At 48.3% G+C, this 12,238-nt stretch overlaps 1 protein-coding gene across 3 annotated transcripts in view; it reads right to left on the bottom strand.

Moving 5' to 3' along the window:
- Positions 1–12,238, bottom strand: part of LOC121291462 (collagen alpha-1(V) chain-like) — a 339,607-nt gene that overhangs the window by 82,356 nt on the left and 245,013 nt on the right. For all 3 annotated transcript variants that reach the window (XM_041212673.1, XM_041212674.1, XM_041212675.1), the window contains 4 exons: positions 9,321–9,365; positions 8,216–8,269; positions 8,029–8,073; positions 5,390–5,443 (listed from right to left, as the gene is read on the bottom strand). In XM_041212673.1, coding sequence (XP_041068607.1) covers positions 5,390–5,443; positions 8,029–8,073; positions 8,216–8,269; positions 9,321–9,365 — 198 coding nt within the window. The remainder of the gene's footprint in view (positions 1–5,389; positions 5,444–8,028; positions 8,074–8,215; positions 8,270–9,320; positions 9,366–12,238) is intronic.

The following is a 12,238-nucleotide window of genomic DNA, read 5'->3' as shown; positions in this document are numbered from 1 at the left end:
TGTCTTTGTTGGCTCATTTTCAGGAATTTCTAAGAGTCTGAGAGTCTGGTGATGCCTCATATATACACTGTGACCTGAAGACAGTGGAAAATCCAGCCTCATGGTCACTGAGTGTTACCTTCACTGATTTCGGGTAGGATTTTGTCAACGGACCTTTTGGTGGTCCACCAAATTTTTTGTCCCGCCCACCCATGACAATTCATCTTCCACTAATCAGGACAATTCGCAAGACTACCAAATGTAAAAGGAACAACTATTTATACCGCATGAGAAGAGAATGTTTTTTTATTTTGATGATTTTTTTTTTCTGCACCACATTAGAGGGGCATTGTGACAAAGTGGTAGTGCCCCAGACCACTGCAACACTTTGCCAAGCATAAACATGGACCAATCCAATGGAAGCCCATAGTTACCAATGCCCTCTTAGGCCATGGTACCAGGAGGAGGAGGACCCCATTAAATACTGATATCTGCTAGAATCCAGTGCCAGCATGGTGCAACTCTAGCTCAGGTGCAGCATAGGTTAGGTACAGAGTCAAGTTACATCTACACTGTCCCATCAAACACTCCCAGGACAGGGACAGCATGGGTTAGATACAAAGTAAAGCTTCCTCTACACTGTCCCCATCAAACACTCCCAGGACAGGTACAGCACAGGTTAGATACAGAGTAAAGTTCCCTCTACAGTGTCCCCATTAAACACTCCCAGGACAGGGACAGCACGGGTTAGATACAAAGTAAAGCTCCCTCTACACTGTCCCCATCAAACATTCCCAGGTACAGTCCCTGACGAGATCTAGCAAGGTCTGGACAAAATCCAGGCTTGGGCTGATAAGTAGCAGGTAACATTCACGCCACACAAGTACCAGGCAATGACCATCTCCAACGAGAATCTAACCATGGCCCCTTAACATTCAAAGGCATTACCATCATTGAATCCCCCACTATCTCCAACATCCTGAGGGGTTACCTTTGACCAGAAACTGAACTGGACTAGCCATATAAATACTGTGGCTACAAGAGCAGGTCAGAGGCAAGGCATCCTACAGTGAGTAGACTCATAGTCTCATGGGCTCATAGACGTTTACAGCACAGAAAGAGGCCAATCAACAAAAGACTGGTCAATAAAGATCTGACTACACTAATCCCATTTTCCAGCGCTTGGTCCACAGCCCTGGAGACTATAGCTATGGCAACACAAGTGAATATCTAAATGCTTCTTAAACGTTACAAGAGTTTCTGACTCTATCACCCTTTCAGGTCGTGAGTTCCAGACTCCCATCACCATCTGGGTGAAAAATTTCTCCTCAACTCCCCTCTTAGCCTTCTACCACTTACCTTAAATCTATGCCCCCTGGTTATTGACTGAAAAAGTGCCTTCCTATCCACTCTATCTATACCCTTCATGATCTTATACACCTCTATCAGGTCCCCTCCCAACCTCCGTTGCGCCAAGGAAAACAACCCCAGCTTTTCCAATCTTTCCTCATAGCTCAGACCCTCCAGCCCAGGCAGAATCCTGGTAAATCTCCTCTGCACCCTCTCCAGTGGCAGTCACATCCTTCCCATAATGTGGTGACCAGACCTGTACGCAGTACTCTAGTTGAGGCCTAACCAGCATTTTATACAGTTCCAGTATTACCTCCCTGCTCTTGTATTCTATGCCTTAGCTAATAAAGACAAGTATCCCATATGCCTTCTTAACCACCTTTTATACCTGCTCTGCTACCCTCAGGGATCTGTGGATATGCATATCCCCCTGATGTTCAGTACTTTCCAGGGTCCTACCATTCATAGTGTAATCTCTTGGTTGTTAGCCCTCCCCAAATGCATTACCTCACACTTTTCCAGGTTGAATTCCATTTGCCATTGCTCTGTCTGCCTGACAGTCCATTGATATCCTCCTGCAGTTTATAGCTATCCTCCTCACTATTTACCACCCTACAAATTTTTGTGTCATCTAAGACTTCTTAAACATACCCCCTACATTTAAGTCCAAATCATTTATGTACACCACAAACAGCAAAGTCCCAGCACCAAGCCCTGCAGAACCCCATTAGAAACAGACTTCCAGAAACATCCCTCAACCATCAGCCTCTGCTTCCTGCCTCTCAACCAATTTTGGATCCCATGGGCTACTTTGCCTTGGATCCCATGGGTTCTTACTTTCTTGACCAGTGTGCCATGAGGGACCTTATCAAAAGCCTTGCTAAAGTCCATGTAGACCACATCAAATGCATCACCCTCATTAACACTCCTGGTTATCTCCTCAAAAAATTCGAACAAATTTGTCAAACACGACATTCCCGTAACAAATCCATGCTGACTATCCCTGATTAACCTGTGTCTCTCCAAGTGTAGATATATTTTGTCCCCCAGAATTCTTTCTAGTAACTTCCCCACCACCAAGGTTAGACTGCCTGGCCAGTAATTTGCTGGTCTATCCCTTCTTCCCTTTTTAAATAATAGAACAATATTAGCAATCCTCCAGTCCTTTGGCACCTCGCCTGTGGCCAGAGAGGAGTTGAAAATTACTGCCAGGGCCCCTGTTATCTCTTCCCTCGCCTCCCTCAGCAGCTCGGGATACATCTCATCTGGGCCTGTGAATTTATTCACTTTTAAGGCCGCTAAACCCAATAGTACCTCCTCTTTCTCTATGTTAATTTCCTCTAATATTTCACAGTCCTCCACTCTGATGTCTATACCTGCGTCGTCCTTTTCCATTGTGAAGACCAACATAAAGTATTCATTGAGGACTGTACCCACGTCTTCTGGGTCCACACACACATTACCTCTATGGTCCCTAATTGGCCCTACTCTTTCCCTAGTTATTTTCTTGCTCTTTATATATTTTAAAAAACCCTTCTGGGTTCTCCTATATTCCATGAATGCTTTCTCATGCACTCTCTTAGCTTTTATAATTTCCTTTTTACGACCCCCCTGCACTTTTGCAGGATGTTGCTCCCGTTCCTATCCACATGTAACCCTTCCAACTTGTACAGGTCCCACCTCCCCTAGAAACGGTCCCAATGCCCCAGGAATCTACAGTCCTCCCTCCTGCACCATCTCTCCAGCCATGCATTCATCTGCTCTATCCTTCTGTTCCTACACTCACTACTGCGTGGCACCAGGAGTAATGTGGAGATTGTTACTTCTGAAGTCCTGCTTTTCAATTTCCTACTTAACTCCCTAAAGTCTGATTGCAGGACCTCATTTCTTTTTCTTCCTATGTCATCAATCTCACTATGGACCGCGACCTCTGGATGTTCATCCTCCCCCTTCCAAATGCCCCGCAGCCATTCCTTGACTTCCTTGACCCTGGAACCGGGAGGCAACATACCATCCTGGAGTGACATCTATGGCCGCAGAAGTGCCTGTCTACTTCCATCATGAATGAATCCCCTACCACTATATCCCTCCACGCTTCTTCACCTCCTGACTCCCCAATGTCCGTCCACCATGTACAAGGCACAAGTCAGGAGTGTGATGGAATACTCCCCACTTGCCTGGATGAGTGCAGCTCCTAAAACACTCAAGAGGCTTGACACCATCCAGGACAAAGCAACGCATTTGATTGGCACCACATCCATAAACATTCACTCCCTCCACCACCGATGCTCAGTAGCAGCAGTGTACCATCTACAAGATGGACTGCAGAATCTCACCAAGACTCCTTAGACAGCACCTTCCAAACCCACAACCACTACCATCTAGGAGGACGAGGACAGCAGATAGATGGGAACACCACCACCTGCAAGTTCCTCTCCAAGCCACACACCACTCTGACTTGGAAATATATTGCCGTTCCTTCACTGTCACTGGGTCAAAATCCTGGAACTCCCTCCCTAACAGCACTGTGGGTGTACCTACACCACAAGGACTGCAGCGGTTCAAGAAGGCAGCTCAACACCACCTTCACAAGGGCAATTAGGGGTGGGCAATAAATGCTGACCCAGCCAGCGAAGCCCACATTCTGTGGGAGAATAAGAGAAAAACTGCACTGGGATAATATTCACAAAGAAAAGGGACTGGTGAGTTCAGGTCGTGGAGATAATGGAAAGAGTTGATAGTGTAAATGGGGACAACTATTTTCTCTGGTTAGTAAAGTCTCAATCAAGGTGGTAATAATCTTAATATGAGAGTCAGGTGTTTCAGGACTGATGTCAGGAAGCACTTCTTCACACAAAGCACTGTGAAGTTCTGTAACTCTCCCTGAAGAAGTTTTTGAGGCTGAGGAGTTGATTGGAAGTTTGATAGAACCAACATGGCTAAATAGAGTTAAGATACAGGTCAGCCATGATCCAATGGAATGACAGAATGGCCTCCTCTTGCTCCTATGACAGCTTAGCTCTTTGCACCCTCCAGGTTGGGATGATGTTGTTACAATTTCCCTGGTGACAATCACTCCCTTGCGCGAGAGAAAGAACCTTAGAATATCAAGGGCCTGGGTTGTCTTCCACAGTGAGAATTGTAAACCAGAAACCGTTAGCCCATCTTTGTGGATTCCTGACATGGAGTCGGCCAACTTCATCCCAGGTCAGCGGGTCAGGATTCCTCGCGAGGTGAGGTCACCCACTTTACAATGCAGGTAAAACATCGTCAACTCCAAACCAGGACACCTTGGTGGCCACGGACCCTCCACAAAGTTAGCAGGCAGACACAGCAAGTGATTAGGAGGGCAAAAGGAATGTTAGCCTTTATTACAAAGAGGGTGTAGTATAAAAATAAGGAAGACTTCTACAACTGTGCAGGGCACCAGTGAGACTGCGCCTAGAGTACTGTATGCAGTTTTGCCCTCCTTACTTAAAGAGAGATATACTTGGATTGGAAGCAGTGCAGAGAAGGTTCACCAGGCTGATTTTTGGGATGAAGGGATTGTCTTTTGAGAAAAAGTTTACCAGGTTGGACCTATACCCATTGGAGTTTAGAAGAATGAGAGGTGATCTGATTGTAACACATGAGATTCCAAGGGGGCTCGTCAGGGTAGATGCTGAGAGGATGTTTCCCCTTGTCGAGCAATCTAGAACTAGGGGACACGGTTTCAAAATAAGGGGTCTCCCATTCAAGACAGAGATGCAGAGGAATTTCTTATCTCAGAGGGTCATTAACATTTGGAATTGTCCACACCACAGAGCAGTGGAGCCTGGGGTCATTGAATATATTCAAGGCTGAGTTAGACAGATTCTTGACTGACAAGGGAGTCAATCAGGGGCAGACAGGAAAGTAGAGTTAAGGCCACAATCAAATCAGCCACGATCCTACTGAACGGTTGAGTAGGCTCAAGGGGCTGAAAGGCCTATTCCTGCTCCTATTCCTTATGTTCTTACGTAACAACACACACCAAGTGATGGCTTAACATAAGCAATCATAACCTATTACAAATCCTTACTCGTTCGCCCTTGAGGCCCATGTCTCCCTTGAAGCCTGGGAAGCCATCTTCACCCTAGAGGAAAGCAATAGATAATGGGTGAATTATCGCAAAGCAGAGTGACACAAGAATTAAACCCACTCTCCCTCTCATCAACATATCAACAGAAAAGGAAAGAACCCGCATTTATGTAGCACCTTTCACAATGGCAGGACAACCCAGAAGGCTTTTGTGCAAATGCAATTCTTCATGAAGTGTCGGCACTGTTATAATGTAGGAAACGCAACAACCATTTATGCGCAGCAAGATCCCACAAACAGCATGGTGATAATGGCCAGGTTTTCCCTCTTTATTCCCATGATGATGGTTGAGGGATAAATATTGGTCAGGAAAATGGGGGAGAATTCACCTGCTCTTCTCCAAATAGCAGCCGTGGGGCCCTTTATGTCGACCTGGGGGACAGTGGTGGGTTGGGGAGGGGTGGGAATCAGGCAGGGTCCCTCGGCTTCATGTCCCCTCCAAAAAACAGGCATGTCCAACGGTGCAGTGCTCCCTCAGTGCTGCACTGGAATGTCAGCCCAGATTGTATGATCAGGCCTCCAGAGTGGGCTTGAACCCACGACCACCTGGCTCAGACATGAGCTTGTTACCCACTGAGCCATAGCAGCGACTAATGGAAATGGCTCGAATACATAATGGCAGGTCCAAGAAGGAACATGAGAGTATCTCCAGTAGATCTGCTCAGACGATTCTCGACACCCCGGGAGATAAAGCTAACAATCTCACCTTCATGTGACATCCCGAATTCCTGAATCAACAACAACTTACATTTATATAGTTCCGTTAACATCACAGGAACATCACCCAACAAGATATGACAGTGAGCTACACAAGGGATGTAAGGACAGATGGAGAAAAGCTTGGTCCGAGAGGCAGGTTAAAGAGCACCTTAAAGCAGGGAAGCGAGGTAGGGAGATGGAGGGGTGTAGGGAGGGAATTCCAGAGCTTGGGGCCCAGGTAGCTGAAGGCATGGCCGCCAATGGTGGGGCAACTAAAATTAAAGATGGTCAAGAGGCTGGACTTAGAGGAGAGCGGCGATCTCGGATGGTTGAGGGGCCGGAGGAGATTACAAAGATAGGGAGGGGAGTGGGGGTGGTGGTGAGGCCACAAAGGGATTGAAAAACAAGGATGAGAATTTCAAAATCAAAATGATTATGGGCCGTGAGCCAATGTAGGTCAGTGAGCACAGGGGGTGATGGGAGAACTGGACTTGGCTGCAGAGGTTTGGATGACTTCAATTTGAAGACGTGGGGAATTTTTTTTTTATTATTCATTCATGGGATGTGGGCATCGCTGGCTAGGCCAGCATTTATTGCCCATCCCTAATTCAGAGGGCATTTAAAAGTCAACCACATTATTGTAGGTCTGGAGTCACATGTAGGCCAGATAAGGGCATTAGTGAACCAGATGAGTTTTTACAACAACTGGCAATGGTTTCATGGTCATCATCAGACTTTTAATTCCAGATTTTATTTTTAAATTGAATTCAAATTTCACCATCTGCTATGGTAGGATTTGAACCCAAGTCCCCAGAGCATTACCCTGGGTCTCTGGAAGAACTAGCCCAGCAACAACACCCCTTACATCACTGCCTCTGCTCTGAAGAGCAGCCAGGAGTGTGTCGGAAAAGTCACACATCTCGGTCGGAACCTTCCGCTCGGAAGTCTAAGTCCAGCAGCGGGTGTGGGAGCCGGAGTGATTCCCGCTGCTGGCGGGAACGGAAGATTCCGCCTCTTATCTCTGGCCAGCAGCGCCCACAGCAGGGCTTTCGCCCAAACCCACTGCTCTCATTGTGACAGAAAATACAGCCATCTCAATTGCTTTTTTGTTGCCACACTGCCTGGCATGACCAGGGACAATTGGCTTCTGGTGACTTGGGCGCAGGCTTTGATATTGGGCTCGCCCCCATGGGTCGGGAAGAGTGCCCGGGTGAACTATCTGCATGCGTGTGCGGTTATGGCACAAAATAGCAACTCCTGGGCTCAGCAAGGGACCGGTGGTGCCAAGTTGATGCCAACTGGGCCTTTGCATCTGACCAAAGGGTGCCCTCGGTGAGTGCAAGTGCTCTATTGACAAGCATGAGGCTTCCAGTTAGTGCCGGGCAGTGATGGCCCCTGTGCGGGAATGGCTGATGTGCCAAGGCCCACAACATGCCCACCGCCCCGGTTGAAGATGAGCTAAGGCTTGGTTAAGTCGTTTGTTTGGTTGGTTGAAGACAAAATTAGGGTCTAAGAGCCCACAGATGGTCAGGAGGAGGGAATATTCGGGGAGGTAAGGAATTCTGCAGTCTTGAGGTCCACCTCGAAAGGGAAAGTTGGAGCAGAAGATGGGGATATGAGTCTTGATCCCAGCAGTGCGGGTGAAAAAGGATGAGGAAGGGCGGGTAAGGATGGGCAGCTGGACTGGAGGGAGAAATGAGCGGGGCCTCATCAAGAACAATGACGACCATAACGATAAACTGGAGAGGGATACAAAAAAGAAGGGCGGAGGCAGGGATTGGGGGAGAAAGTCAAGGGAAAGATGGCCAATCAGAGAACTCGGACTGCATCGTATGAAAATGGACGCGCAGAAAATATAAACACTGGATGAAACGCTCTCACCTTTTCCCCTTTGTGGCCCTTCAGCCCTCGGATTCCTTCAGATCCCTGAAACGAAACAGAAGGACGGTTAATTCCGGGGTGGGGGGGGGGGGGGGGGGGGGGGGGGCGCGGTAGTGTGAGCGGCGGAGACAGGCAACGCCTCAAACGCTCAGAGTCGCCAACGTTGGTGCCCGGCACCGATGCTCACCTTTACACCACGTGGCCCAGGATAGCCGATTGGACCCTGAGGACCCGACTGACCCTGTGTGTGGAAAACAAGAGTGAGGTGGTTACACGAGTAAGGGAGGCTCGGGGCGCGCGCATGTTGGTCCCATCTTCCCAGCATCGTCAATAAGGCCCACTTAAATGCTGGGGCAGCACTCGCCTCCAGTTGGGAGGGTTCAAAGATAAAATATCATTCAAAATAACATCATGAGATCTGGATGTCTCTGTGAGATGCTGTGCCCTGGAGTCGTACATAGCAGTACAGCCAGCAGTACAGTGGTTTCATTTCTCTAAGTTGTTTGGTACTGCGGTACTCGATTGGCACTTCGTGCTTATGGTCCAGGAGGGCACAATGGACCCTCGCAGGCTCTCCAGCAGGCAGGTGAGACTCCCATCGCCTGGGTTAAATTCCTCCTGGGGCTCTATGACTTTGTCTATTATGAGCGCATCTTCACAATTCTGCCATTACTGTGCTCCGTGTCCCCATGTCTGACTTCCCCTTGGCTTGCCCTTGACCATAGAGCTTCAGGGACCCTGCCTATAACTGGCAGATAAGACGACGGTGACAAGGGTGAAATTGGAAATTTGGAAGGAAAAGCCAAGCAAAATGGCAGCCTATTACGCAAAGCCCTTCCTTCATAGCGCACCGAAATCCCCCTCAAAGACACCTTTGAAATAAGCTCTCAAAGTGCCAAGAATGCAGCAACTGTTACAGACGGCAATCAATTTGTGCCCGGGAAAGGCTCCAACTAAACAGCAAATCCATGAAGGTCCAGTTAAGTGCATTGTTTTTACAAGTGATGTCAAAGAGTTGAGGGATAAATATTGGCTGGGAACCTGGGGAGAACTCCCCTGCTCTCCTTCAAAATGGTGCGATAGGATCCTTCAACACCCGAAGAATAACTCCCTTGAGGGTGGAGCAGCACCACTGCAATGTCAGATTACGTGCCCGTGGTCCACCGAGCAGGTTGACCTTAAAACTTTCCAACACTTTTACTCTCAATGAGCATCGCAGCTCAACCCTCTAAACTAACCAAAAAACGGGCAACCCCTCCTTTGCCTGACCCACTTCCGGCAGACCGACATACCTGGTTGCCCTTGGAACCCGTTGGACCTTCTTTACCTGGGTGGCCCTGAGAGGAACAAAAGAAACAGGGGTCAGAGGTCAAGTGATGCCAATAAAGCAAACTCAGACTTAAGGTTCAGAGGTCAGATTTCGCCAATGAGCAAGTGAGGTTAAAAAAAAGAGAAATCATAGCCTGACAAAGGTCAAAGGTCAGGAAGCACCACAAAGCAAAAACACTACTTGACCAATAAAGGCCAGATGACGGCACCAAGGAAAAACAAAAACACTTCACCACAATAAATAATTGCCATCGTTAATTGGATGCCACCAATCCAAGACGGGGGGTTTAGTTGGAGAATCTGTCAAAACTTAATTTTCAAACCTGGATTTTGGTGGTCACCCTCATTTTATTTTAGAATAAGCAAATGTTGGTGGGGCTGTTTATAATTTTCCCATTGCACCGCTCAAGTCTCACGGATCCACCCCCCCGCACCCCCCCCCACCCACCCCCTCTCCCCACCCCCCCTCCCCCCCTCCCCACCCCACCACCTTCAATGCAGTAACATCAGCACTCGCTCTACAGCATCGTGGTGCCTGAGCAGATAAATGGCCATGCCCAGGGAGGATGAATCTCCCTTGCCCGCCTGCAGTCTAAGGATTCAACCTGCAGTGCAGATAGCGAGCTCAAACACGCCGGAAATTGTGAAGGATTGATTCTTTTTTTAAGTCAGGTCACATTTTCTTCTGAAAGAAGGTGGTTTAGGTCGCGAGGCAGAAATTTGGACCAACAACAGGGTCCTCTGGAGTCTGTCAGTTTTATTTATTCTTTCAAGGGATGTGGGCATCAAGGGCAAGACCAGCATTGGTTGCCCATCCCCAACTGCCCTTGGACTGAGTGGCTTGCTGGGCTATTTCAGAGGGCAGTTAGGAGTCAACCGCATTGCTACGGGCCTGGAGTCACATGTAGGCCAGACCGGGTAAGGACGGCAGATTTCCCTCCCTAAAGGGGCATTAGTGAACCAAATGGGTTTTTAACATCAATCCATGAAAGTTGTCACAGTCACCATGGTCAAGGCTAGTTTTGCTGATTGAATTGAAATTCCACCAGCTGCCGTGGTGGGATTTGAACCCCTGTCCTAGAGCATGAGCCTGGGCCTCTGGATTGCCAGAGCTGTCACTTTATCATCTCTACACCACCACATTCCCCACCCCTCTCCCCACCCCAACCCTGCCACACACACACACACACACACACACACACACACACACACACACACACACACACACACACACACACACTGTGTGTTCAACCAGTGAGGATGGATCAATTAGACAAGGCTAACTGGTCGTGGCAAACTCCAGCTCTTGTAGTTATTGACAGAACAGCAACGTACAATCAGCCTTGGGACACTGTGTTTTATAGAGTTTCAGTCCCACAAGATGGTTTCACTTTTCAATTGTTTCACTTGCGCAGCTGAGATTAGCTGAAGCAATAGTTTGCATCTTATTGTGAAATTCCTCCTTGGAAAAACATTTGACTGGTTGTAGTGGTTTTCTTTGGTCTAGCAGGCTCCAAATGCTTCCTCACAGAGCCCTGAGGTAGATTGGAATAGATTGCATTCCACTGACGGGAATCCGACCTCCATTGATAAAGGAAAGATTGCAGGGCGATGGCAAAACGGCCGTGTGCGGGACTAGTTGGATCACTCTTTCAGATTGCAGGTATGGGAACGATGGGCCAAATGGCCTCCTTCCATGCTAGATGGGGCCACAATCCTTTCAGGGATGAGAGGCGTTTTAGGGTCAGCAAGCCCTGCTTCTCATATTAAACCGCGTAGGATTTATTTATTATTTTTTATTCATTCACGGGATGTGGGTGTCGCTGGCTGGGCCAGCATTTATTGCCCATCCCTAACTGCCCTTGAGAGGCTGGTAGCAAGCTGCCTTCTTGAACCGCTGCAGTCCATGTGGTGTAGGTACACCCACGGTGCTGTTAGGGATGGAATCCAGGATTTTGATCCAGTGACAGTAGAAGGAATGGCGATATATTTCCAAGTCAGGAGGTTGAGTGGCTTGGAGGGGAACTTCCAGGTGGTGGTGCTCCCATGTATCTGCTGCCCTTGTCCTTCTAGATGGTAGTGGTTGTGGGTTTGGAAGGTGCTATCTAAGGAGCCTTGGTGAGTTCCAGCAGTGCATCTTGTAGATGGTGCACACTGCTGCCACTGTGCGTCGGTGGTGGAGGGAGTGGATGTTCTTAGATGGGGTGCGAATCAAGCTTTGTGCTGGATTTAATGACATCATCAGCTGCATTCATTCTACCTCCAGGGAGAGGGGTCTAGCTCAGATGGCTCGGAAAAATCTCTCCTTCACTCCTGTTTCAAAGACCCTATGAACGGAAAGGCCTCATGACGTCAATACAGGGGCCGCCAGAGACTCAACATGCCCAGGAAGGGCTGGAGGTGGCAAGCAAGCTGTTCCAGGCTTGCCCCATCCAATGTAGTAGATCACTGGATTACAGGGCTATCTGGAGCCAGGCTAAACAGATCCTCAACAATCCCCGCTTCCCCCACGCCCACTTCCCACCATGTATGAGAAGCCTACACCTCTCCAGGTCCCATCAGTGAGCTGGCTGCTCAATTCTGAACAGTGTCCAGGAGTACCTGGCTCAGGTACCGGATTGGCCTTAATCGCAAGGTGATTGGAGTAGAGGAATAAAGAAGCCTTCCTGCAGTTGTACATGGCTTTGGCGAGACCACACCTAGAATAATGGATGTTATTTTGGTTTCTATATTTAAGGAAGGATATACTTGCATTGGAGGCGGTACAGTACGGTGAAGGTTCAGTAGACTGGACCGTGGGATGAGGGGGTTGTCCTATGATGAGAGGCTGAGTAAATTGGGTTTATATTCTCTGGAGTTTAGAAGAATGAGAGGCGATCTC

Source organism: Carcharodon carcharias, chromosome 19 (genome assembly GCF_017639515.1).
Source record: "Carcharodon carcharias isolate sCarCar2 chromosome 19, sCarCar2.pri, whole genome shotgun sequence".
Lineage (NCBI taxonomy): Eukaryota > Metazoa > Chordata > Chondrichthyes > Lamniformes > Lamnidae > Carcharodon > Carcharodon carcharias.
Note: the sequence above shows the minus strand (reverse complement) of the source record. Positions and strands in the feature narration are given on the sequence as shown.